Source organism: Aspergillus novofumigatus (assembly GCF_002847465.1).
Source record: "Aspergillus novofumigatus IBT 16806 chromosome Unknown P174scaffold_6, whole genome shotgun sequence".
In the NCBI taxonomy this organism is placed as follows: domain Eukaryota; kingdom Fungi; phylum Ascomycota; class Eurotiomycetes; order Eurotiales; family Aspergillaceae; genus Aspergillus; species Aspergillus novofumigatus.
This window is the reverse complement of record NW_020194279.1, coordinates 1,565,650-1,590,841: the sequence shown is the minus strand read 5'-3', so window position 1 is coordinate 1,590,841 and position 25,192 is coordinate 1,565,650. Positions and strand designations below refer to the sequence as shown.

General features: G+C 50.1%; 12 protein-coding genes and 1 non-coding gene across 13 annotated transcripts; 7 read left to right on the top strand and 6 right to left on the bottom strand.

Moving 5' to 3' along the window:
* Positions 1 to 601: 601 nt before the first annotated feature.
* Positions 602 to 1,740, top strand: ipp1 (inorganic diphosphatase IPP1; the record flags this gene model as incomplete). The annotated part of the gene is made up of 6 exons (XM_024825099.1): positions 602 to 778; positions 861 to 980; positions 1,051 to 1,116; positions 1,155 to 1,393; positions 1,455 to 1,538; positions 1,599 to 1,740. The coding sequence occupies 6 exons, from the start codon at positions 602 to 604 to the stop codon at positions 1,738 to 1,740; spliced, it is 828 nt and encodes a 275-aa protein (XP_024680469.1).
* A 227-nt stretch (positions 1,741 to 1,967) lies between these two features.
* P174DRAFT_393429 (mitochondrial 54S ribosomal mL53 protein) lies at positions 1,968 to 2,765 on the bottom strand. Its single transcript, XM_024823592.1, has 2 exons — positions 2,646 to 2,765; positions 1,968 to 2,582 (listed from the first exon to the last, which is right to left on the bottom strand). The coding sequence occupies exon 2, from the start codon at positions 2,512 to 2,514 to the stop codon at positions 2,194 to 2,196; it is 321 nt and encodes a 106-aa protein (XP_024680468.1). The 5' UTR covers positions 2,515 to 2,582; positions 2,646 to 2,765; the 3' UTR covers positions 1,968 to 2,193.
* Positions 2,766 to 2,974: 209 nt separating this feature from the next.
* P174DRAFT_443866 (putative protein transport membrane glycoprotein Sec20) lies at positions 2,975 to 4,418 on the top strand. The gene is made up of 3 exons (XM_024827933.1): positions 2,975 to 3,451; positions 3,501 to 3,748; positions 3,804 to 4,418. The coding sequence occupies exons 1-3, from the start codon at positions 3,138 to 3,140 to the stop codon at positions 4,403 to 4,405; spliced, it is 1,164 nt and encodes a 387-aa protein (XP_024680467.1). The 5' UTR covers positions 2,975 to 3,137; the 3' UTR covers positions 4,406 to 4,418.
* Positions 4,419 to 4,565: 147 nt separating this feature from the next.
* Positions 4,566 to 4,678, bottom strand: P174DRAFT_t124. The gene has a single exon. It is a non-coding gene; the product is annotated as a tRNA-Leu (tRNA).
* A 159-nt stretch (positions 4,679 to 4,837) lies between these two features.
* Positions 4,838 to 6,148, top strand: P174DRAFT_410723 (DSC4 family protein). The gene is made up of 2 exons (XM_024824249.1): positions 4,838 to 5,158; positions 5,268 to 6,148. The coding sequence occupies exons 1-2, from the start codon at positions 4,932 to 4,934 to the stop codon at positions 6,034 to 6,036; spliced, it is 996 nt and encodes a 331-aa protein (XP_024680466.1). The 5' UTR covers positions 4,838 to 4,931; the 3' UTR covers positions 6,037 to 6,148.
* A 239-nt stretch (positions 6,149 to 6,387) lies between these two features.
* P174DRAFT_410720 (ATP-dependent Clp protease proteolytic subunit) lies at positions 6,388 to 7,644 on the top strand. The gene is made up of 5 exons (XM_024824248.1): positions 6,388 to 6,644; positions 6,703 to 6,721; positions 6,786 to 6,811; positions 6,881 to 7,022; positions 7,091 to 7,644. The coding sequence occupies exons 1-5, from the start codon at positions 6,498 to 6,500 to the stop codon at positions 7,513 to 7,515; spliced, it is 759 nt and encodes a 252-aa protein (XP_024680465.1). The 5' UTR covers positions 6,388 to 6,497; the 3' UTR covers positions 7,516 to 7,644.
* A 570-nt stretch (positions 7,645 to 8,214) lies between these two features.
* On the top strand, positions 8,215 to 9,480 carry P174DRAFT_462376 (uncharacterized protein; the record flags this gene model as incomplete). The annotated part of the gene is made up of 1 exon (XM_024830121.1): positions 8,215 to 9,480. The coding sequence occupies one exon, from the start codon at positions 8,215 to 8,217 to the stop codon at positions 9,478 to 9,480; it is 1,266 nt and encodes a 421-aa protein (XP_024680464.1).
* Positions 9,481 to 9,565: 85 nt separating this feature from the next.
* Positions 9,566 to 11,027, bottom strand: P174DRAFT_443860 (4-nitrophenylphosphatase). The gene is made up of 5 exons (XM_024827932.1): positions 10,880 to 11,027; positions 10,776 to 10,797; positions 10,598 to 10,666; positions 10,454 to 10,545; positions 9,566 to 10,370 (listed from the first exon to the last, which is right to left on the bottom strand). The coding sequence occupies exons 1-5, from the start codon at positions 10,982 to 10,984 to the stop codon at positions 9,702 to 9,704; spliced, it is 957 nt and encodes a 318-aa protein (XP_024680463.1). The 5' UTR covers positions 10,985 to 11,027; the 3' UTR covers positions 9,566 to 9,701.
* A 437-nt stretch (positions 11,028 to 11,464) lies between these two features.
* P174DRAFT_514272 (replication factor C subunit 2) lies at positions 11,465 to 13,009 on the bottom strand. The gene is made up of 4 exons (XM_024832071.1): positions 12,791 to 13,009; positions 12,651 to 12,729; positions 11,783 to 12,547; positions 11,465 to 11,684 (listed from the first exon to the last, which is right to left on the bottom strand). Exons 1-4 carry the CDS (start codon positions 12,916 to 12,918, stop codon positions 11,520 to 11,522), a joined length of 1,137 nt encoding a protein of 378 aa, XP_024680462.1. The 5' UTR covers positions 12,919 to 13,009; the 3' UTR covers positions 11,465 to 11,519.
* Positions 13,010 to 13,342: 333 nt separating this feature from the next.
* P174DRAFT_443858 (M18 family aminopeptidase) lies at positions 13,343 to 15,432 on the bottom strand. Its single transcript, XM_024827931.1, has 6 exons — positions 15,190 to 15,432; positions 15,054 to 15,115; positions 14,889 to 14,990; positions 14,676 to 14,811; positions 14,528 to 14,620; positions 13,343 to 14,469 (listed from the first exon to the last, which is right to left on the bottom strand). The coding sequence occupies exons 1-6, from the start codon at positions 15,263 to 15,265 to the stop codon at positions 13,457 to 13,459; spliced, it is 1,482 nt and encodes a 493-aa protein (XP_024680461.1). The 5' UTR covers positions 15,266 to 15,432; the 3' UTR covers positions 13,343 to 13,456.
* Positions 15,433 to 17,037: 1,605 nt separating this feature from the next.
* On the top strand, positions 17,038 to 19,017 carry P174DRAFT_375043 (WD40 repeat domain-containing protein; the record flags this gene model as incomplete). Its single annotated transcript, XM_024822608.1, has 4 exons — positions 17,038 to 17,366; positions 17,431 to 17,558; positions 17,613 to 18,199; positions 18,253 to 19,017. 4 exons carry the CDS (start codon positions 17,038 to 17,040, stop codon positions 19,015 to 19,017), a joined length of 1,809 nt encoding a protein of 602 aa, XP_024680460.1.
* A 747-nt stretch (positions 19,018 to 19,764) lies between these two features.
* pdx1 (putative pyruvate dehydrogenase complex component Pdx1) lies at positions 19,765 to 21,140 on the bottom strand. Its single transcript, XM_024827930.1, has 3 exons — positions 20,809 to 21,140; positions 19,863 to 20,686; positions 19,765 to 19,807 (listed from the first exon to the last, which is right to left on the bottom strand). The coding sequence occupies exons 1-2, from the start codon at positions 20,885 to 20,887 to the stop codon at positions 19,890 to 19,892; spliced, it is 876 nt and encodes a 291-aa protein (XP_024680459.1). The 5' UTR covers positions 20,888 to 21,140; the 3' UTR covers positions 19,765 to 19,807; positions 19,863 to 19,889.
* A 112-nt stretch (positions 21,141 to 21,252) lies between these two features.
* On the top strand, positions 21,253 to 22,472 carry P174DRAFT_443854 (uncharacterized protein). The gene has a single exon (XM_024827929.1). The coding sequence runs from the start codon at positions 21,416 to 21,418 to the stop codon at positions 22,265 to 22,267; it is 852 nt and encodes a 283-aa protein (XP_024680458.1). The 5' UTR covers positions 21,253 to 21,415; the 3' UTR covers positions 22,268 to 22,472.
* Positions 22,473 to 25,192: the final 2,720 nt, after the last annotated feature.

Genomic DNA, 25,192 nt, shown 5'->3' with positions numbered 1-25,192 from the left:
ATAAATATAGAGAGGGAGAATGTCTTTGTACCTAGGTATCTTTTATAGCGATCAGTGGTCCTCTAGATGGGCCTCGGACACCTGTCGCCAGAATTCCCGACGCCGATTTTCCATCCCGATAATTTCCAGCAATTTTTGTCTTCGATCCCCTTCGCTGGAACAGCTGCTATAAACGGCGTAAAGCCGATCCAAGGTCACGATCACAAGCTTAAAATCAATCTAGATCTGTCAATTGAGGAACTCTGCCCGAATTCCTTCCTATTAATATACAATCAATGTCCCCGGTGGCTTCGCGCATGAGCAGCAAAACACTACTGCCCCTGTCTCCATTGCTCCGACTGTCCACCGCCTCACCGGCCCTCGCCCGCTCTCGTTCGCCCAGTCCACGCACATCAGCAACGCTGGCTCCCCCACTCGACAAGCCCCTCCTCCCTCCTCCCTCTCGTCCTCCTCCTCTTTCTCTTCTTCCTCCTCCCTTCAACAAGCAAATTTGTCTTCGTCATCATTGTCAAGAGTTCGTTCGTCGGTCAGCTCCGCGTCAACTCGTGCTGCTCTTCTTTCTAGACATTTTTCTTCGTATACACCGCCGCAATCGCCCAACATGTCTTACACCGTTCGCAAGATCGGCCAGGCCAACACCCTGGAGCACCGTGTCTACATTGAGAAGGATGGCGTCCCGGTTTCGCCCTTCCACGACATTCCCCTCTACGCCAACCCTGAGCAGACAATCCTCAACATGGTTGTTGAGATTCCCCGCTGGACCAACGCCAAGCAAGAGGTACGCAATCCGGATCCGCGAGACACCTGACAGTTGCTATTTTTCGTTACGGAACATTCGCTGATTCGGCTTGGATATCTAGATCTCCAAGGAGGAGTTCCTGAACCCCATTAAGCAGGATGTCAAGAAGGGAAAGCTCCGTTTCGTCCGTAACTGCTTCCCCCACAAGGGTTACCTCTGGAACTACGGTGCCTTCCCCCAGGTAAGTCAACTATGGAAATGGTGCATTGTCCAGGCCAATCAATGCTGATCGGAGACCTTCCTATGGTTAGACTTGGGAGGACCCCAACGTTGTTCACCCCGAGACCAAGGCCAAGGGTGACAACGACCCGCTCGATGTCTGCGAGATCGGTGAGCTTGTTGGCTACCCGGTCAGGTCAAGCAGGTCAAGGTCCTTGGTGTGATGGCTCTGCTCGACGAGGAGGAGACCGACTGGAAGGTCATCGTCATTGATATCAACGACCCTCTTGCCCCTAAGCTCAATGACATTGAGGATGTTGAGCGTCACCTTCCTGGCCTTCTCCGTGCTACGAATGAATGGTTCCGTATCTACAAGATCCCCGACGGAAAGCCCGAGAACCAGTTTGCCTTCTCTGGCGAGTGCAAGAACAAGAAGTGGGTTCCTTCTTACTCCGTCTGATGTAAACTTCCCGGGGCTAACATTTTTCGTTTCTAGGTACGCTCTCGATGTTATTCGCGAGTGCGCTGACGCTTGGGAGAAGCTCATCACCGGCAAGAGCCCTCGTGGCGATATCAGCCTGTAAGTACTTCATTAACCGTAGTTACACCCGCGAGGCAAGGATTCAACTGACTTTGACAGTGCCAACACTTCTGTTGAGAACTCCCCTGACCGCGCCGACCCCTCCCAGCTTGCCAGCATCCCCAAGGGCGAGAACCTCCCTCCCGCCCCCATTGACGGCAGCATTGACAAGTGGTTCTTCATCTCTGGTGCTGCTGTTTAAATCTATATTGAACAAAAGTTCTAGAAATTTAAAATCCTTTCCGTCCGTCCTCAGGGCGAATACTCAGTACTTTGCATATTCCCGTATTTGCTCATATCCTGTAGAAAAGTGCCGGGACTTTCGTAGACACCGTCGGTTCTAATGAATTAATGAAGGTCGCATGAAATCCTCTCCCTGGAGCTTGAATATTGCTGTGAAGACTCATAGACAAACAGGTCTGGCGGGCTGAAAAGTAGAAATATCTTGTTCAATGCTAATATATACAAAGGTCGTCAACTCACGTTATGGCTCGTCAACACCTTTTCCAAATTTCACACGCAGCAATCATCGCCCTTCCCCTTCTATAGTACAAATGCACAATGAGAAAACTCGAACCCGATGTCCTCGGCGCCGTAGCGTAAAACCCGCAATGATACCTAGAAAACCACGAAGAACAATATACAGACGCGAAAATCAACCCTTGAGGGTCTCTTCTCGCTCGATACTCCGTCCCACACGCGCAAGTTCTTCGATCACATCGCCGATCTTCATCTGGTTCTTGCCCACCTCGATCTTGACTTCCTTGCCTCCTCTGAATCCTACCGTCATCTCGGGGAGCTGTGTCGAGTGGCGCGGCAGCTGAGTAACCTTGATGTCGATATGCGTCGGACTCGAGGCGGGTGTGGTGGAAGGGTTGCGGAGGAGAGAGAGGAGCAAGCGGCAGGGACGAGCGGACCGGGAGAACGGATTGAAGGTCGCCCGGAAGGAGGTGATTGTGTGCAGTGGGATGGTCATTTTGGTGGGGTGGGTCTCTTTTTGATGGACGTTCGAATAGCAAGATGGAATGGTTAATTGGAGGTTCGCTGCTCAAGGAATTAGTTTAGAGCGTAGGGAGTGGTTTTCTGAAGATGATGGGACAAACATACAAGATCGTATGGTTACAGGGAGTCCAACACCGGTTTAAGTCAGCTTTCCGCGCTTGAGCCGGTCAATCGAGTGAGTCCGTTTGGTTTTTTGCGAGAACAGCGGCGGGCGTAGTCGGACCCTTGTAATTGAGGATGGTGGCTCCGAGATACAGAAACCAATTCTATAGCGATGAGGCCGTTGCCCGTTCCTGATCTACCTAGAAAATTACCTCGCAGTCGGCGGCCGGAGAGATGTGTTTGTTAAAGATGCAAACACTTTGTGGCCTCAGGAACCGATGACGCTGTTGATTTTGGACACGAGTGGTCGTCCGCAGAGCAATCGCAGTGGACAGCAAAGGGGATCGGCTTTCTCAAAGCGAAGCTCCAAGAACGACTGCTTTGGCTGTTATGGTGCATCCTTGAACACTCAATATTCAATATCTTGGACATATCCCACGACCTGTGCACATACTACCGAACAATCTTGATATACACTAGAAATACACTGCCAGGATGGCTTCAACAGCTGCTCTCCAAGCTCGCCTCAAAGAGCTCTCAATAGCTCTGGCTCAGATACACCCGCTCATTGATCGCCTAAGGAATTTCACAGTGGCTATTGGTCAAGGTGACGAGGCCCGCCTGGAGTTAGGACAGGAAATACATGGCTCATTGAAAGAGGCGGAAGAGCAAATGGAGATTCTGAAGGTTGAGGTCGATGCTCTTGAAACTGGCAATGAAAACGGACGGAGAGGTATGGACAATGCGAAAGAGCTGGAAAAAGAGCGGATCGTTTCGTTGGCGGGGAGGTTGGCCGATGAGATCAAGAGGTGAAGCGCCCCTCCAGGTTACATTTATCCTGCTAATATACTTGCCTAGGACGAGAGTGGAATTCCGCAACGCTCAACTCCAGGCGAAACGAAACGCGGAGGCTGCAAAACGCAAGGAGAGGGAGCTATTGTTTTCGAGGTCACAGAGCGCCGAGCGCCGAAGTCAATCTACCGAGAAGCTGTCGCATGGTGATATTGTCAAGAACGCCTCAAGCGATGTTACTGCCGCACTGCGCAGGACGCACCAGCTGATGCAGGCGGAACTATCTCGAAGTCAATTCGCCCACCAAACTCTAGGTTGGTTATTCCTGCATTGGGAGACGTCTTCAGTCTACTAAGCCTATAATCACAGAACAATCGACAGCTGCCCTATCCTCATTGTCGGAGTCTTACACCGATCTCGACTCTCTCCTCTCATCCTCCCGCAATCTCGTCGGCTCTCTCCTCCGGTCTCAAAAGTCTGACACTTGGTACCTGGAAACAGCATTCTACATTCTTGTTGGAACAATTTCTTGGCTCATATTCCGTCGCATATTATATGGACCGCTCTGGTGGCTTGTATGGCTGCCGATTAAGTTGATAGCGAGGTCCGCGTTCGCTATCCTTGGAACAGTCGGGATCACTAGCACGGCCGTTCAATCACAATCTTCAGCATCACTTACCCAAAGCATGCCTCAGGAAGCACCAACATTTGGCCAAACAGCAGTCATGCCTAGCGCTTCCGTCAGCGCTTCTTGGGACCAAGCACAGGCCTCTGAAGAGCAACCTGAAACTGATCGGCTGATTGATCAGATTGGCGATATGGTAGAAAAGAACAGCAAATTGGAGGAAGGAACCAACATCGACGACGTGTCGCCAGAAGAAAGGCAACGACAGGAAGAGATACCGCGAAACCCAAAGAAACGCATGTACGAAGCTACGGAAGTCGAACAAAACCAGAGAGATGAGTTATAGATGTAGATGGACCTATTTATCAATACAGACCATGTTTCACGATCAATCCGCTGCATTACTTACGAGACACGAATAAAAATGAACTTAGTTTTGGAGAGGCGAGCAGCAAAGGGGAAAACAAGAGAAGTAAAGATGATAAAAAAGAAAAAAGAAAGAGATTTGACAAGAGTGGGATTCGAACCCACGCCATCATACGATGATGAGGAAACTCATAGAGCTTGGTATTAAGGTGTACCTTAACCTCACGCCTTGGACCAACTCGGCCATCTTGCCATTCGATGTTTATTTTGTGTTATTTTAAATAGATGAACCAAGCTTGTCCGCAGTTGAGTTGTGTGAGCTAGTGAAGGATGATTTGACGTCACATGACGACCTATGGACAGGACGTTGGAGAGCGTTACCGAACGGGCTGTCAGCTCATTTGCATGCATACTGGCATTCCGCATATAGCAGACCTTCGTCACCGACCTGGCGTCTGCTTTCCCCTCTTTTTCCAAACTCGCCTTTCATGCCCTCATGAACCTCTATGACAACCCCAGATGCCTTTCGAGATGCGGAGCACATCGCTGACGTGTCCGGCATATCTTATGAAAGCGTCGCGAACCTCACCGAGCAAGATGCTAATGTGTTGACTCGCGAGAATGAGCGCATGAGAAAGCTGCAGTCGGCTGCCAAGGTCGCGTTCATTGATCGTCTACTTCGCGACCTTGATATCCTGATTTACTGTGAGCTATCTGCGCTCTATTACATGGAGTGAGCTGCCTCAATTTCATCGTGACTGCTTTCTGGAATTGCTCTGAAGAGCACGTCGTCGGAGTGTGGCTTGCGTTTTACTAACAGGACTCTCATTGCTTTGCTCCAGTTGCTCAGTCATACTCTTCGCAATCCGTGCTATAGTGCAGTTGATATTCTTCACCCCAAAAGCCCCTCCTTTTGATCCGACACGGAATCAACCCTTCATCGGAGCCATCTTCGTCAGTAACATCTTTTGTATGATCTTTCACAACTTCTTCAGTCGTCCTGAGGCCGGAGAAGCTACTAGAGGGTATCTTCATGGGGGGTTGTTGATTGATTTCATCGGACAAAAAGCCCCCATTTCGCTATTTCGGCTGCTGTCGCTCGATTTTCTTGTCCTAATTCTCGATTTTGTCATGCTGGGTCTCATAGTCGAAAGAGTGAAAATAACAGGGCAAACAACCCCTACTTCTGCAGAAACGCCCAGAGTACAAGACCATGACTCGGAGGAAAGAGGCGTCCATAGGACTCGACCCGAATCGCGGTCTTCCGGTGATGGTGCTGAGCTTGACGAGACCAACGCCCATGTTACCGATGCACATGCCAGTGTAGATGAGCACGCGGAACATACACAGTTATTGGCCGACCCGTCAGAGAATGGTCATACGCCTGGTGCGAAGAACAGCCACCCACTGGACACTTTCTCCTCGGGAGAGTCTGTGATCATGAACCTTGGCTTCTTTGATGTCATACGTGACCAGTGGAAATATAGTACGACTACTCCGCCGGCACGAACATCTTCTTACATACCGTCAGACCAGACGGCGGCTTTTCTACGAGCAAGGTTTGGGCTGCAGGTCGGGCCAGATGGACGTGTCCAGCGGATAGAATCCTGACTCTTTCTGCCGTTGTTCACGAATTGGTTATCAATAGCTTCTTCTGTAAATATGTCGTCGTTAATACATACCTAGATCATGCCAATGCATGCTCATCAAGTGATGGGAACCAGCTAAGGTATATGGCTAGCTGATACAGCGTAGATACGCTAATAAGTCGTACCGTGGCAGAGCCAACTGGCAGGAAGAGATGCTATGCACCCTGGGAATGGTGTGTTGAACACAACATTACACTACTATTTCAACTACGCTAGAAATGGTTGTCTAGACGCCTTTTTTAGTCGCGTGGTTATGGTTGACATCTCCGCTCTCCACTCTCCGCTCTCCGATGCTCCTACTCCAAATCCTGACCAGTACGGCAGTACCTTGCTCGATCAAGATTTCAAACATCAGACCCACCGCTCATTTCATTGACGAGACAACTGCATCTTGATTACCATTCACTCGCTCATTGATCGGTGATGAACTCAAGCATCTTCTTGAAAAGGCTGGGTCGCACCGCCCTACAGCCTGTGTTGTCGCGAAGCTTCACCAGCACCATCCCCGCATTGTCCAGCGCAATCCCTCCGAGAGGGTGGACCCCAACACCATTTGTGACTGAAACAGTGGTGAGTCCCAATTTTCTTTGGATGTTTGAGTGCTGACTAGATTGACTGACTGCTATAGGGAGGCGGTTGGCACACATGTACGTTTGTTGGCCGTGTATCAATCGTCGGAGCCAACGCCAAGCTAACAACGAGTTTTATAAGATGATATCTTTTCCAGATTGTTAAAGGTATAGCAGATTTTCTATAAGTGAACTCCGTGAAATGTAGATTGCCCTTACTTACATTTCTCTCTCCAGGAGCGCATAATCTGCCTCAATGGCGAAGTAGACGAAACCATGTCCGCGTCGATAGTCGCCCAGCTCCTCTTCCTCGAAGCCGACAACCCTCAGAAACCTATCCACCTATACATTAACTCCCCTGGTGGCTCAGTGACAGCTGGTAAATCTAGCACACCCGATATCTCGGTCGTTCGCATACACGGGCTAATCTAACCTACCTATACCTAGGTCTCGCCATCTACGATACAATGACCTACATCGCATCCCCCGTCAGCACAATCTGCGTTGGACAGGCAGCCTCCATGGGTTCGCTACTACTTTGCGGCGGCAACCCGGGGAAACGGTACTGTCTCCCGCATTCGTCTATCATGATACACCAGCCCTCGGGTGGGTACTTCGGACAAGCGAGCGATATCGCCATTCACGCCAAGGAAATTCTCCGTGTTCGCAGCCAATTGAATAAGATCTACCAGCGGCACCTGACGGGGAAGAAAGTGCTGTCTCTTGAGGAGATCGAGAAGTTAATGGAGCGTGATTACTTTATGGGGGCGCAGGAGGCTTTGGAGATGGGTATTGTCGATGAGATTCTGGACCGCAGGGTAAAGCCGCAGAACGAAGGAGGAGAAGGGGAAGGGAAGCCGCCGGTGCCGTGAAAGAGGCGGGGATATCTATGTCTTTGATGAAAAAAGTGCATACATACCCAATGCTATGCTTGCTTAGTCCTCTTCATGGGGTTCCACCGTGTTGGATGACACAGTGACACGTGAGCCCTGGCTATCAAGAATCACTTAAGAAGCGTTTAGCTTTACATCCTGCCATAGTCATCGTTTCCGAACTAGGTGTGAAGAACCCTATAAGTCATTCTAGTTCTAGCCAGTTCACCCAAGCCAAGCTAGAGTGCTAGACACATAGCCAGTTTTGAAAGCCGTAGAGTTGGGATACAGGCCCCACAAACCACGCGCGGGAGAGTCACTACTAACGGGTTAAGTGACAGCCCAGTAATCGATCCTGGCCAAAGGCGCGCTAGATTGATGTAGCTCCGCTCTCTTCGCGAGAGAATGTCCAGAGAGAAAGCCTTATTACCCTCCAAGCGTTCGTTGGACTACCCAGGCCACCATCGGCTTTTAGAAAAATAAGGCCACCATGAGGAGGTAGCTGATCAGTTTAACTCGGCCTGACGGGTGCATGAGAGAAAGGCAGGGTACTGTTATAGTTATAAACCAAGGGACTGGTCAGGATTTGGAGTAGGAGTTGGAGAGTGGAGAGCGGAGAGCTCAAATCACTGATTTCTCCGCTTACTCGCGGATTTCTTCAGCTTGTGTTTTCATGTCCAACCACAACAGCTGCAGAGCATGGAGTGCTGTCAACATCGCGTGTCATACGCGTCATGGCGAGTAGCTACGTTTCGTCAACTTTTTCTCACATCTGCAAATCCTGTATCGTCCCATCGCATCCTTCGGCGTGGAATCTCAAGCTCCATCGGCCGGGACGAGTCGCGAAGTCCAGAATCTCAGAATGAAGCCGACCCTCAGGAGGTAGATCAAGCCGATGTGCTGGAAAGCGGGGAAGCGCCATCTCAAACAGCTCAATCTGTCCGTCCTTCGCAGTTACTGCCTCAATCGCCCTTACTCACAAAAGCACTTCCCGGAGTCGAAAAGAAGCGCAAGAAACGGCCAACTCAGAGCGATGCAGACCGATTGCGGCTCAATCCCTGGGCAGTAGCACTGGCATCGCCTCTACGTATGTGCGCAGTTACCGGAACTCGTTTGCCACGAGAGTTTTTTACGGATTGGGGTCTAATCCATCGCCCAGACGACGAGGGGCTCTGGTTCATGCCTGTTGGTCTTCTACGGGACGAAATATCGACATCGAAAGTCGCGCAAGCCGATCGAGATGATCAAGCCGAACAATTATCCCCAAAGAACAAGTCGTTCCGCTCCCTCACTCTACGAATTATCGACCGTCTTCCCCTGCTGAAGGACTTGACCATACCGCTTGCGCGAAACAAGAGTGGGAGAAGGCCCCTGATTACAAGACTGGTGCCCTTCAGATGGAAGCACCCGCTGGGCCCCCTTACGACTCGAGAGGAGAAACGGTTGATTTGGCGGGAGGACATGCCTGAGTTCGTTCTTGAGAGAATGCGGAAGCATGTTCTAAAGAAACTCAAAGACATGCATGGTGCGCAGAAGCGCTCGAAATCAGGGCTTGGGTCATTAAGGATCATTGAGATCAAAGACAGTTCCTACGATGCTCTTCTGGAAGGTTTAGGATGCCTGGAAAAGATCGAGCGCATGGAATGCGGTGGGGTGCTGGTCATGGACCGTCAGTTGGAACAACGCGAGAATGGAGATTCTTCAACCGGTCAAGAGCAGGCTCATGACCACGAGTCAGCAAAGTCTCCGTATCCGGACTTGGTAACCCTTCCACAGTCCCAGTCGAAAGTACCCGTCTTTGACCTGACTGAGCTATTGTCCCAAGCCGATCTAGCAGAAGTCAGGGACTATGGTGCACTCTTTGGAAACACTGCTCTAATCCTGAGTCCAGACAACCCGGCGGCCGTTCAAGCTCTTCTGGCGCTGTGGAAACTGAAGGCATTCCTTAGACCCCAGGAAGCATGACCTGCGTGCGGACTGCGGACGCCTGTCGAGCCGTCAAGGGCGTCTAGCGTTGCTTGCGGGTGGATGCCATTCCTTTGATGATAATTTTATATGTCAAATTATATAACAACTCTATGGGATATCTTGATGAGATCTATCGACGGTGAATCTCGCCTCGAGGTGGCTGTACCGGGGCCAATGCTTGAAGGTCAGCAACGGGAGACGAGCTCGGTGATGCTACTTCACTTCGCTTCCAAAAGGTCGGAAAGTTTGTCTAGGTAAACCGAAGGCCTAATAGGCCCAGTTAGGAAGTCCTCCTTTGAGCTGACTCCAGTGAGGACACCCAAAGTGCCTCCGAGCTTGCCTTCTAACCCAAACCGGATGTCGGTGTTGGCGCGGTCCCCCACCATACACGTCCGAGATCTATCGAACTTGAATTTTCCCTCAATCGCATCCATCATTGCTTGGTTTGGCTTGCCTAGCGAGACAGGCTCTTCGCCCAGCATCATGATAAGCGGCGCACTCATGGAACCCGCGCCGGGGAACAGCGTTCCTGAGTTCGGAAGCGTGGAATCGATATTGGTCGCAAGGAAAACCGCACCACGTTTGATGTAGTGATATGCGAGAGCCAACTTCAGGTAGTTCAGATGGAAGTCCAGTCCTACGAGAACGACTCCGACCTCAGGATCAAGTAACGCTGGGTCACCAGCTGCAATAAGCTTGTAGTCCTCAGGTCTCACTTCGCGACGATACGCGGGATCTGTGCCTCCAATGAATGGAACGTTCTCTGTTTGAAGCTCTTGCTCAATGCCCGTCTCTCCGATGACGAAAACCTTTCGCTTATTCTCTGGCAGTTTGAGTATACGGGAAATATAAATGGATGCGCTGTACGAGGAGGAAAAGATTTCTTCCTGTTTTCTTCTGTCAGCCTAGCCCGGTGTACACACCCTTCTACTCTGGCCCGGCCTCGGCAAGCTTTCGCTTGAACACGTACCGTTGTGCTAGGGATCCCCAGCTTCTCCAGTTTCTTTTTGTAGTCGGCCCGTGACTTTGTGCTGTTGTTCGTAACGAAAACGACCTGCTTGCCTGGTGGATATGAGTCTAGCTCGCGGCTTCTCCCCAGCAGGTGCGCGCATACCGTTGCTCCTCAACATTTCCAGCGTCTCGACGGTCCCAGGGAAGAGGTGGTCGCCAGACCAAAGGACTCCTGTATCAGACGTTTTGTTCAGCAATCGCCCCAGCGAATTGGATCAGGTATTCGCGGAATCATCATGCCCATTGCACGGAATGAGTGAGTGAAGGAGGGCAGCACATACCATCGCAATCGAACAGAAATACCTAATAAGTCCAGTCAGTTTCTTGATCAGCGAAAGACGTATAAAGTGCATGCCATTGGAACGCGTTCATAGGTTAGACTTACATCGAATTTATCCAAAAACTCCTTAATCTCCTCCTTCTTCCCTGTTAGATAGCGGGGTACGGTCGTCATCGCGGGGTACGGCTGAGGACTCTCCGGAGGGGCCATTCTGGTTTTTCTGTACTTGGTCCCGATGCTACACGGCCAGGAGGTCTATTCGTAGATATATATAAGAGAAGAACCTTCAGGAATTGCTGATGAGACCGAACCCCAAATATGGTAGCAGTGACTGTCAAGCAGTGACTGTCAAGCTGCGATGTCGGTCAGCTTACCTGTACGCTGACTGTTCGGACAGATGCGCGAGCGGGGCCCACACGTGGTTGTGGGGCATGGCCAGAGGATCGGAGATGCTCATATACTCCGTAGTCATACTTCATACTTGGGGAGAAGCAGCAGGAATATTAATTGATGATTGTAGCGTGATTTCATGTCTTAGGTCTTCATTTGATAATACACTCCTATACGTCTTCGGAATTGCCTTACCATGAGCACAGTACTCATTAAGCGGCGCATAAGCAGTCAGGGATCTACCAGATCCTCCCATGCTTGAATGCTTCAATACATTCTTTACATTGAGCTATGGTCATGGCCATCATGAGTGAAAAAAGCGGCTAAAATCCTCGATTATGTGTAGATCAATAAATCATGAGCCGCCTAGGATGCCTGATATTCGGAGAGCAAGATCTAGTATCGACAAATGTTCGTCTGCCCCGTCGACCAGACGCTTGTCCATCTCCGAGAAAGCGGTTACGATCTTGTTCTTTTGTATGTCCGGAATAGCATCATTGTAGACAATCCGTCGGTACAGCTGCCGATCGTTAGCATCTTTGACCACGTGCAGGGTGGAATCTCGCGACATGTGCAATTGAACGGAGCCTTGTGCAAGGGAGTGGCAAAAGAGCTTACCTGTAAGACAAGCTGACCCGCGCTCCATCCATCCGCAACAATATCCGTGACGACGGCAGAGACAGCCTCGTAGGAAGACCCCAATTTCTTCGGCTGCATGGCCTGAGCGAGTCGATCTATAATGCTTTCAGGGACAACACCGGCAATCTCTTCGATCATTCGCACAGTGACAGGTTCTGAGCTGGCGTCTGTCATCTCAGAGTCCTCGTCCCCATCTTTCTGACCCGTCGGACGACCAGCGCCTACCAACCGGGCCGCACTCTGCATGTATGTGATGGCACGCCGTAAATCCCCTTCGCCACAGCTAATCAGCTTATCAGTGACGCCCTCATCAAGCTTCAAATTCTCTAACTTGGCAATATGCGCCAAGCGCTCCGCTGCGGCCGAATTATCCAGCGGCTTGAAGCGGAACTTGCTGCATCGACTGGCAAGCGGCTCAATGATTCGTGTGACGTAGTTGCAGACGAGACAGAAACGGGTGATCCGGCTGTATTGTTCCATCGTGCGTCTGAGCGCAGACTGTGCATCTTGAGTCATGCTATCCGCCTCATCCAGGATGATGATCTTGAACGGTGGGCAGGGGTATTGTTCGAAATATGATGGGTCCAATCCGGTGGGTTGGCTGAGTTGCGTGCGGGCGAATCCCTTGACCTTCTCCCGGACAATGCCGATACCTCGTTCGTCTGAGGCGTTCAGTTCGAGGATGCGTGACCGATAAAGAGCAGGGCCGAATAGTGATTTTGCAAGCGCGAGGATGGTCGAGGTCTTTCCTGTACCGGGGGGCCATAGAAAAGCATGTGAGGGAGCTATTTCTGTCAGTCATGTCCCATTATTAAATTGTTTGAGGTGAGGAATCTTTATCTCGTACATTTGAAGCTTGTAATGTCCGTTGAAGGACTTTCGTGGTGTGGTCTTGCGCGGCTACATCATCGAGGGTCTTGGGACGGCTATTGATCTCCGTTAGAACGGCCATTGCGTAGAATAGTCGATGGGCTAGATATTGCATACTATTTCTCAACCCATGGCTGCAGCCGTGTCTGCTCCTCCTTTCCATCTGTTGGCTTTTGCTTCGAACTGGTGGATGCTGCGGCAGCTGCTGCAGCTCGGGCCTTGTTGTTAAAGAAATTGGCAGCCATGAGTAGCTACTCAAACATGTGAAGCCGCTTGAGGTTAAGTAATTCAGAATCTTCAATGAAATGCTCTCATTGAAATTAAGATGGCTTAAAAGATGCTGTCTTGAGCACAGATACCCAGGAAACGTGTCTGAGAGACGCGTCTACACGTGATACGCGATAGTCTTAATATTGGGAAGACCGCCTGCCCTTTAAAGCGAAAAATACGGTCAGTTACAGATGTGCTCTACGCAAATGCGACAAAGGTAAGGGAATTTACTGTTCTAGGTCAAGAGCTTGCTGTTGATGACTCTCAAATTTAGCTGACATAGTCGCGACTTCATCTAATGAGCACTCTCTATCGTTGCCCTTAGGTCTTCCCTCGTTGGTGAGAAGCACCTTCTTAGCGTGAGAGTGAGATATTAATGCTCGGTGAGGCTAGTAGAACATCGATAGTATGTTTTATTTCTAGTTCATTCAAGTATGAGGGAGACTAATCCTGCGCCTCTACATGCTGAATGATAAGATGTGATTTCGCTAACAGGTAGTCTAGGTCGAGAACTCAATCGACCAGGATCTGTTTAGAAACGCTCGAGTAGTGTTTGAAGAAGCTGGTAAACAGGCGGATCGAGTGTCCCACATCGTAGGTACCGCCAGTCTCACGGATACTGTGCATGCTCAATTGTGGGTTACCCAGATCAAGGGTTCGAGCACCTAGTGCAGCAGACAGCATAGGCCCAATAGTGCTACCACAGCTGGAATCGTTGCGAACAACGAAGAGCTGCAGAGGGACTCCCTCGCCCCCATTTTCCGCCGCCTTTTGAGCAACTTCCTGAAGAAGAACAATGCCAGGCGAGTTGGTAGCGTAGCGAGCGTTGGCGTTGATTTTGATGACAGGGCCTTTGTTGATCTCTGGACGGTGATCGGATTCGTACTTCGCAGCGTAATTTGGGTGTACTGCGTGAGCCATATCGGCGGATAGGAGGAAGGAGGTAGACAAAGTCTGCTCGTAGGCTGTAGATACATCGTCTTGGTCGGACGAAGACGAAGGTAGAACCGACAAGCGATGAATGACGGCGGGAAGGAGATTTGAGTCAGCGCCCTGAGCAGTACGGCTTCCAATTTCCTCATGGTCGAACAATGAAATGAGTCGGATAGATGTCTCATCATCCAGTGCCGAGGAATCAGCAACAGACTCGATCAAGCCAACAGTGGCACAGAAAGAGCTGTTGAGATTATCCAGTCTAGGTGAGAAAATGAACTCCTCGTGCATGCCACCCAGGCAAGATTTTTGGGTGTCAAACAGAATCATTTCGAAGTCAAGAATGTCGACGGGCTTGACACCTGCCTCAGCAGCCAGGAGCTCGACAAAGTAGGGATGATGACGCTCAGTTATCGCCTTCAGAGGAGAAAATTCGCCCTTACCATCCTGCTTGGCTTCAGCGTCTTTGGGTTCGCCGGTACGGTTGAGCTCGGCTGCCACAAGGCCAGCAATAGGGAACAGCTGGGTCTCTTTGTTGAATGAGAAAGTTTCCTGCCGGTCAAGATGAATGGCCAAGGTGGGAATGCGAAGGACTGCAATTGAGGTCAGCTGTCACTTCCTTCGCACAAAATTAATATCGGGGAGTGCTACTTGGACGGTCGATCTTAATCAATTTCTGCACAATGGAGCCATCGCTGGTCTTAACCATAGCGCGACCCGCAACTCCCAGGTCACGGTCAAACCCTAACGACCATTAGTTTTGAGTGAGCTGTGTAGGGATAGAGTTCAGTAAACGGACATGTGTGCCAGATGCCTCCACCATACGTCTCAACACCAACTTGCATATAACCCTCTCCGCGCTTGTTGCTAACAGGCTTGACTCTCAGAACAGGGGAGTCTGTGTGCGCCCCGATCATGGAGATGGCATTGCCAGGCTACAATAGGCCGACAACTTTAGCTTTTTTGACCGAGGAGGCTGTATGTTGTGTCACCTGGTGTCGTGCAAACATACCTTCCATTTCTTGCCTACTGCAAAAGCTACGATGGTTGAGCTATTGCGGGTCAGATAGTACTTTCCGCCAGGCCGGCATGTCGAAGCCCAAGAGTCTTTTTCCTATGGGGAAAGAGTGAGAAGATTGATATTGACATGATCTGCGCCCCTAGATATAAATCATACCTTGATTTCTTGGAATCCTGCTTTAATGAGGAGTTCTTTTGCAGACTGAACAGCATGGAAGGCTAGAATTCGCGCTGCTGTCAGTTCCAGTCTCTAGATAAGAAGCAGCGTTCAACCGTAAGGAAGGTGTATTTACGAGTTGGAGAGGCATTGACAAAGGACAAAAAGTCCAAGGCGGGTTGCTTCAAGTTTTGCGCAAGCTTAGAGGTCATCTTGAAAGAGTACCCTGTTAGCTATTGGGTAGCTTATGGTGAAGTCTGGAGTAAGTGGAGAGGAGGGACTATCTATTTGTTGGCATGAGATCGGATCATAGATGCACTCCAACAATCTTGGCGGTCAGGCCGATACTAACCACGTTCGGTAGCCTGTAGCATTTGAGGACATGGCAGCTACAAAGACCTTGTTACATAGTTATGATAACTTAGTCTGCATACTCATTATTAAATCGAAAATATGACAAGACCTGATGAGTCCTATTTTTAGTAGGATCCATTTGTTTGTCGTACAGAAATATCCCACTCACGTGGTTTCTTTAATCTTCACTGTCAACCTAAGCACAGATCTGACTATGAACAAAGGCTGAAATGATTGATCTAACATCTCTAATCAGACAAAGAGGGTAAAGAACAGTGGAGGCAATTGTCCAGAAACTCAGATTTAAACCTAGTCAATATATGCACTTTCATATTGTAGTGCAGTACGGAGTAGCCATGTTGAGGTTGAAGGTTCTGAGTCCGAAGTGTCTAAGTGGTGTAGATGAAGAAATGCGGAAGAGATAAGGTATGATTTCATCATCAGATCAGTAGATAGTTATTCACGGGGAATTTTTGCCGTAGACAACCGCTCAGCTGGTGTTGGGATCGACAAAGGCCCATGATCAAAGAAAGGGTTTCTTTGGCTGCAGAGGTTGAAAGTAAACTCTCCCTTTCCCCATGGTCTGGCCCGAGCTCTCAGTCGCGTCGAGGGCGCGTGGAACGACAGGCGGTCGCGAAACCGATAGGACAGTTAGTGCGCCTGATAGATAGGGCACAACAATCAACGACAGGCTGAGCGCGCCCTTCTGGTTAGGTATATTGGCGCTTCGCGTTAATGAAGGGTTTTGTTATTTTTTTTTTTTTTTTTTTTTCAGAAGACACAACGTAGGCCGACATATTGATTTCAGTCATCAGATGCAATTATTCCCATATTTGGTACAGGACTGCATTATTGTGATCAGTGTTACTGTGGGCGCAGATGTATACAACAGTGATCTGTGTGCTCACCACATGGTTAGCCAACACAACGACAACAGTAAACTACATCACAACCAAGTCAGACAAATGGGCTCATTGACATAGTTTCTACAGTAGTTCCTCATTCTGCGACAAATCTTAGAATTAGGATAAATGGCAATATCAACAAAGGTAATCGCAACACGTTGATCCATCAGCCAACCTCCTCTGTCCCAGATAGGCTTAGTGCTCCCGACGCGTGACTGGAGGGATGGAATCCCCTTCGAAACTCCGTCACCCCCCAAAAGAGAGAGAGCCCGTAGCCCGCCCTTGGACTGCTTTCGCTACTTATCAGTCTCTCATAGCTCACCAGACGGTGGTCAGGTCGCTTTCAAATGACCTCCACAAGTTACCAGATTCCGTCAAATCAGCCTTGGGTCTGGTGAGAGAAGTGAATGGTACCCTGCCCGCCATTTGTCGCTCATCTGCCTTCAGTTATTTATTGTTCGGAGCGGAGCAGAAGGACTTGGCCGTTGCTACCGACAACCTTATTTATTCTACGAACCACCAGCTCTTAGGGCAAACTGCGATTATTCAATTAGCAAGACGGTCCGTCGCTCGTCGACTTGAAAGCGCAACATCATACGGTTTCTATATATCTCTCCACATCGTCACCGGACACCTGGAACCTGTCGCATCGCCTCGCTGGTCCCTCCTACAGTCGATACCAACCTCGAGCGCTTGCACTCCGAATAGAATCCACGCTTGCAAGTATGGGCGACAACAACAAAGATCCAGATTCTCTGGCCGCTGCTGGCGCAATGGCGGCGAAATCCACTATGAGATCGTCGGAGAGAGTCCCCAATGCCTTGAATATCGCATCCCCTCCCGGATCAAGGACGCCTCCCAGCATGCCATCGAAGAAGACGATTTTCTATCCCGCTACATCGGCAAGGAGACAGAAAAGCCACAGCAGTTCCGAACCCGTTGATCCCAACTTGCTTGCGAAGGCTCTGAAGGAGTACGAAGATGCAGGACGTCCTCGGGAAAGAACCCCTGGAACCAGCCCCAGTAGGAAAAGACAGCGAGTATATGGCGATCGGTGAGCATCATGATACATTGTATTGTCTCTTTGATGGGCGATGACTGACCGAAGGCGCCCGCAGGTTTATACCAAATCGCGAGGGGCAAGATCTACAAGCAACTTATAGCTTGCTTCATGAAGATGGATGTCCCTCTACTCCTTCCAAAACGAAAAAGCGCGCCCCTCACTCGGAGCTTCACTTCCAAAAAAGTATATTTACCTCGGGACCTTGATCGACGTACCTGGAACTGACATTGCCTATAGCGGAAGAAGCAAATAGAATGTACTCGCGCGTACTCAGAAGTGAGCTTTTTGGAAACACAGTCCCACAGGCCGATCTGGATTCACTGTCTCCTGATCCGTTACTGGGGATCCCCAACGGCATTAATGAGAAGACACGCTCTCACACACCCCCTTCACACGCCATCTCGAACCTACCGCCCGCCAGTATCACGCCATCGACACCTCACAAAAACCTCTTCACTTACGCTTCTCCGAGAATTGGCTCTGGTCAACCAACACCATCCAAGACACCCCGAAGTCAACATGGTCCCAACTTAAATGTGCGATCAGAACTTTACAGTCTATCGCCGATCAGATACGACAGTCAACGTATCCTTGAGACTCCTCGCAAGCAGCCTCGCTACGTCAATAAAGTACCCTACAAGGTTCTCGATGCACCCGACTTGCAAGATGACTTCTACTTGAATCTCGTGGACTGGGGCAGTAGTAATGTGCTAGGTGTTGGCCTAGGCAATTCGGTGTACATGTGGAATTCAAATACCGGCCGGGTGACGAAACTATGCGAGCTAAGAGATGATACTGTCACAAGTGTCAGCTGGATTCAGAGGGTAATGAAATCTCTCATACATAATCTTTGTGTTTGAGAACTGACATCGAACAGGGCACACATCTTTCGATAGGAACTGGCAAAGGTTTTGTCCAGATATGGGATGCAGAGCATTGTCGCCGTCTTCGGACAATGATTGGGCATACCAATCGTGTAGGGGCTCTTGCTTGGAACGATCATATCCTTACCTCAGGCTCTCGGGATCGACTCATCTTTCACCGTGATGTTCGCTCCCCAGATCAGTATTTACGTCGACTATCCGGCCATAAGCAGGAAGTTTGCGGTCTCCGATGGAACACCGAAGATGGCCAACTAGCTTCTGGCGGAAACGACAACAAACTTATAGTGTGGGACAAGCTGAATGAGACACCACTCTATCGCTTCTCGGACCATACCGCCGCCGTTAAGGCCATCGCCTGGTCACCCCATCAACACCATCTCCTCGCCTCAGGTGGAGGTACGGCGGATCGGACCATTAAATTTTGGAACACCGCTACTGGTTCAATGATCAAGGAAGTTGATACGGGTAGCCAGGTCTGTAACCTGGCATGGTCGAAGAACTCGGACGAAATCATCAGTACACATGGGTACAGTCAGAACCAGATTGTAATCTGGAAATACCCGCGCATGGAGCAGATTGTATCGCTAACCGGCCACACTTTCCGTGTTCTCTACCTTGCGATGAGCCCCGATGGACAGACGGTCGTTACCGGAGCTGGTGACGAAACGTTGAGATTCTGGAAGATTTTCAATAAGAGATCAGAAAGAGAACACGGACGGGAGGGCGGCAAGCTAGCGGAATGGGGTACGATTCGGTAGTATCGGCGTTAGGACTCGAGGTTATCATGACCCTCCAGCATCTTTCACATCCCTGCATGGTTTTCACATATGCATTAGACACGGCGTTCCAGGACATTGGCGTTGCAGCAATCCTGGGGATACTTTTGGTCTGTTTAAGGGAAGAGTTTTCGCTTCTTTGGCATCTTTTCGCATTTTGTTCGTGGGTCTACAGCATTTTCAACGTGGGGGACCAGGTGCTTCTCTTTTTCTTTCCATCTCATCACATCTTCCTGGCATGTACCTTCGTCGACTTTGCTCCTCTGCACTTCTTTTCTTCCCGCGCTCTACTTCCCGTCTCAGGCCATCTTTGTTATGCATCTGGCCTCGAGCAGGATATTCTTAACTCTTTCTGAAATGGTATAAGCGGTGGCGCTCATGGTGTTCACACAGGTGGGAGGGACTGGTGTTGCTCATGGGACGGATGGGCTTCAACGGCCCCAGAATGAACTCTTTTCGCTCATACTTGCATGGTGATAGCCGTATCTTTATCTCTGCTAAAATGATGATGGCATGATACATACAATTGCATGACACTTGGAGCTCCTTGGTAGTGCTTTCTTGCTCTTCGCAGATAAAATGGATTGCATACGGCCCTGGGGGAGGAGAGAAGCTGAGAAGAAGTTTGTGATACCAAGAAAAACTAACTAATGTAGTCGAAGCCTACACTAGAGACATTCTAAGATGGTGTGAAATGATTGTCTTTGCAAAAGTAGAAATGCTAATGCTACGGTACATGGTTGAATTGTATATTTATCTCATTAGTGCTACACTGAAAGACAATTAGCCATGTTATACGAAACCGCTGATTACTTTTGACTACTTACTTGGAACAGGTATAATGAATTACTGATCTATAGGACAAGCCTTCCAGGTTCAACCGTCAACAGGGTCTTCACCCGGTCCAAGAAAACCCTAGCCCTCGTCTCGTCACCAACAGGAACGGTCAAACTAAACACATTCGCGGCAGAGCCGGCGGGGTATTCCTCCATGGATGCCTTAGGGGGCGCCTTCTTCGGAGCCTTGCCGCTGAGGATATCGATGATGTCTTCCTTGACGGGCTGAGCGGGCTGATATTCAGTTGCCTCCAGGGCATTCAGCTCGGGAACGTAATCGCCACGGGATGTCTTGATGGGCTCAGCGCCGAGAATCTCATCAAAGAGCTCGTCTGCCGAGGGCTTGCTGCGCGTGGAACGGGGAAGGTCGTCGTTCGCCAGGTCGGTGGCACGGGCAAGGAAAGTCGATAGCGGCACGGTGACGCCGATCGTTTCCTTGATCTTCTTTTGGACGGAGAGCACAGTAGCCAGGGAGATGGAGACAGCTACTGAGACTGTGGGAGGGGGTCTGGCGACAGGTTCCTCGACAACTGGGGCCTTGGTCTCGGCGGGTTGTGGAGCTGCGATCTTGATGTTGCTTAGGTCGAGGTGGGAGAGCTTTTCGAGGCGGGAGGCTTGGCTGGATGGGTAGTCGGTGGGAATTGCGCCAATGTAGGCGAGAACATCACCCTTGAGGAGACGGCCTTTCGGACCCGAGGCGGGAATCTTGGAGATTTCGGATTCTGGGATGCCCTTTTCATGGAGGAGCACTTGGACGGAGGGATAGAGGGGATAGGCGGGGTTTTGCGTCTGGATTGAAGAGGAAGAGTTGAGGCCTATCAATTTCGCATTTAGCACCTGTAGATTGCATGCTAATATACTTGGGATATCCTCGCGTATTGGACTCTCTCCAGATCGTACCCGATTGAATTGCGTTTGAGGCCGCTGGGTCACTTACGTCTGGTGGTGCTGATTACCCGGGGTTGCCGTCTGGCAACCAATGCTGACACACGACGCACGGGGAAGCTGGAAGCCATCTTGCTCGATCTCGCGTCCTGATATGGCTCAAAGGTACCTTTTCTGATCGAAATGTATCTCCGAGAGCGCTTGGCGCTGAAGCTGGATTCGGAAGGCTTGAGGCGAACGAAAGGTTGTACCCCGTCGATTAAGCCGCACAGAATCCTTGATGGATCTATCTGCTGTAAATAGTAGACCGCGTTTCACTGTTAGATGTAGAGATCCATCAAGGCAGTATCAACCGCGATAAGATCTGTTTGTTCTTGCTCTAGATGTTGAGGTTGTTGGGAGCTCACCGGCGGCCCGGACGGGAACATTTTTCTGCCGCGGAGAACGACCGGAGTACTGCGATGGGAGCGGAAATTGACGACGGGGAGAGCAACGGAAGTTTGAACTTGATCTCAAGGTTAGTCGTCCAATCTCTGCCGATTGGTCTTCTCGAAGATGCTCTCATCGCGGTGCTGATAGCGTCTCTCTAATTACTTGATTCTCCTTACAGGAGCTCCCAGCTAACGTGATGTGATTGTTTTCAGTCTATGGGCACTACTATGATTCCCAGGTCATTTGCCTTTCGGGCATTCGCACAACAATTTCCTACAACACCAATATTACTAGGCTCGCGGTCGTTACCGACATGGAGATATTTCTCTTCATGTGCCCCTCGGGCCAAGGCTGTTGTCAAGCCCACGGCACCCCGTAATCCTTCAAAACCTTTGCAAGAAACGCTCAAATTTGCGGGGAGGAGACCAGAGGGATTCGGTAAACTAGAAAGAAAGGTTGCGAAAGAGGGCGACTTACTTCTTTTTAAAGCACCATCACATCGCTTCTATGTGTTGGGTGCTTACGGTATCGCAACATTCTGCTTGGCCTACTCCGTCTACAACTCGACCATCGTGTTCGGAGACCCAATTGTAGCTCTGCCGACGTGGCAGAAGAGTCTATTTGGTGGCATTTGTGTCATGATGAGTGTCATGGGAACAGTCTTCATTGTCAAGACTGCGCGGTTGATCAAGGCCGTCAATGCCATTCACTTGAATGGCAAGACATACCTTCGCTTCACTGTTCGAAGCATGATTCCTTTCCGAAAGCCATACCAGTTTGATGCCCTACCTCGCCAAATAGCCTTCTCTCGGCGTCTGGTCGTCTCCCCTGAATCGCTCAACCCACAGACGACTCCAAACGCTCAACCGGCTAAGGTGAGCATCTACAGAGCGCCTTTGACGAAGATGAGTCAGGTCTTCTGGAAGGGTTTCCGGTCTGTCCGACAGCTCTTTACACAGGAGGATATCATCCTCTTGGAAGTCGAGGGTCAAAAGGGTGTTTTCCGAATGGATTCGGCCGGGTACATCTCCGAGGATTTTCTGGTGATTGGGAACCCGGTGAGCATCAGAAGCTATTAGCATATTTCCCGCGTGACGCGGAAAGGCGTTCTCAGAGTTATCTTTCTTCTCAAACGTTGTAACTACAAAGCTTCTCACTTTCTGCTTTCAAGCCTTGGATACCGCGTCGAGGTGCTTCCTTGGCCTTCTGTCATCACGAATGTTTGCGCCAAAGATCCTATGTACATAGATGTAAATTAGATTTCAAAGGAGATGTTAAATGAGGACAAACAAAAAGGTGAATCTCTCATTTCGTAGTGGTTGGGACGGCTATGAAGCACGTGATCTGTCGACGTGCGGAGGCAGCGCGTCCTTAGGCCCCGAGACGCGACTCCATGATAGTCAACTATCGCGCGGGGTCATCCAAACACTGCTGTCAGTCGTCGCTCCATCGCTGCAGCTATATTGCTGAGTGAATCGGCGCGGGCGTCTTCATTCCCATTTTGAGACTTCAGTTTTACTTCTGTAGTCGCGAGACAGCGGCTGCCTTATCGCAAGATGGGGAAACTAATTCGCCTTGAGCTTTTTAGTACGGGATAATACAATCACTCGTCGGCGAATAGTGCTAACCATTCCTTAGATTTCAAATCCTACAAGGGTCATCATGTCTTGCTGTTTGGAGATGCTTACTTCACATCCATTATCGGACCTAATGGGTCTGGGAAATCCAACTCGTGCGTATCACATAGCCATCCGCCACAGGGTCATTTCCTCGCTGACGAGATTTAGGATGGATGCAATTTCTTTCGTCTTGGGAATAAAATCCTCACATCTGCGATCTACGAACCTACGTGATCTCGTCTACCGTGGCCGTGTCCTGCGCACATCGAAAGTCGACGCCGACGGCAACGCTACCGATGCGGTACCGAACGGAGAAGAGCAAAACGAAAACGAAGTCGACGGGGAGGAGTCGCAGGATCCCAGTGGAGCGAACGATCCAAAGACCGCATGGGTCATGGCCGTGTACGAGGATGATGCGGGCGAGGAGCAGCAATGGCGACGGTCGATCACAAGCTCCGGCATTAGCGAATACCGAATCAATAATCGCATCGTGACGGCACAACAGTACAACGAGGCTCTCGAGGCGGAAAATATTCTGATCAAAGCGCGCAATTTCCTCGTCTTCCAGGGTGACGTTGAGGCCATTGCTTCGCAGTCCCCCAAGGACTTGACGCGGTTGATTGAGCAGATTTCAGGAAGTCTTGAATACAAAGCTGAATACGAACGTCTTAAGGCGGAAGCTGAGGAGGCTGCGGAGCAGCAGACCATCCAGCTCAACCGACGGAGAGGTATCAATTCTGAAATCAAGCAATACCAGGAGCAGAAGCGTGAGGCCGAGAACTATGCCAGGAAGGCAGAGGAACGTGATCAGGCCGAGATCACTCACATTCTCTGGAAGCTTTTCCATTTCCAGCGGTTGATTGACGCGTCCAGCGCGGATATCCAGAAATACCAAGAGGAACTCAAGGAATATCGCCGCGGAATTGAGAAATACGAGAAAAATGTCGAGAACGCCAAGGTAGAGCATGCGAAGGTCGGCAGAGATGTGGCCAAGGCAGAGAGGAATATTACCAAGAAGGAGAAAGACATCGAAGAGGCGACCAACGCGTTGGTCCCTGTGGACGAGAAGGTTGATATCACCAGGAAGAAGGTGGAGAGGTTTGCATCTCGGATTGCCGAAATTGGCAAGGAACGGGATTCTCAGGCGGCCAATGTGAAACAATTGGAGAAGGACCTTAAAGTCGTCGAAAAAGCTCAGGCTCAATGGGAGGCTGAATGGCATAAGACAATGAGTAAAAAGGGCGGTCAACTGAGCGAATCTGACCAGCAGGAGTACAAAATGCTCAAAGAGGAAGTCAGCAAGCGATCGTCTGCGGAGCAAATCAATCTCAACAATCTAAGGCGCCAGAGAAAGACGGAAGCCGAGGCCTACAACAGTTTGAAGAGCAAGTTTGACTCAATGGAATGGCAACTCAAGAGCTTAGAAAATGATACGCAGACCTTGACGGAGCGCAAGTCAGCTTTGAACGACACAGTCAAGACTACTTCTAAGGAGATTGACCGCAAGAAGAAGGAATTGAATGCGCTTACCTCGGAGCGCTTGCGCATCTCTCAGATGAGGACAGAGCTTGAGGAGAAAGTCCAGGTCGTCTTGAAAAAGCTTCTTGAGGCTGACGATGGCAAGAAGCAAACAGAGAGGGAACTAAGAGCCAAGGAATTGATCTCGACCTTGAAGCGCATCTTTCCTGGTGTGAAGGGCCGCGTTAGTGATCTTTGCAGACCTAAGCAGAAGAAGTATGCCGAAGCCGTCAGCACGGTGCTCGGTCGTCACTTCGATGCCATCGTCGTCGATAATGAGAAGACCGCCAAGGAGTGCATCCAGCACCTCCGAGATCAGAGAGCCGGCCAGGCAACCTTTATCCCTCTGGAGACCATCCAAGTCAAAGCCTTCAACTCGAATCTGAAAGGCATTCACCGAGGAATGCGCCCAGCTATTGAAACGGTAGATTACGATGACTCCGTTGCAAGGGCCATCAGCTATGCCTGTGGGAACGCCATTGTCTGTGATGATTTGGCAACAGCCAAGTACCTTTGCTATGAGCGAAACGTAGACGCGAAAGCTGTCACACTCGATGGAACTGTGATCCACAAAGGGGGTTTGATGACTGGTGGTAGAGGCCCTCAACAAAATTCAAAGCGATGGGAGGACTCTGAGGTCGAGAATCTTCACAAGCTCAAGGACAAATTGATGGCCGACCTCGCCAATTTGCCCAAGGGCCATCGCAGAGGCACTGAAGAAGAGATTTTGCAAGGTGAATTGGTGGGTTTGGAGCAGCGCCTAGCCTACGCGCAAGAGGAGCTCAAGGCTCTCGAAAGAAACCTCAAGAGCAAGCGCACGGAGTTAGATTTCGTGAAGCGCCAGCTTGAAGACTTGCGGCCCAAGTA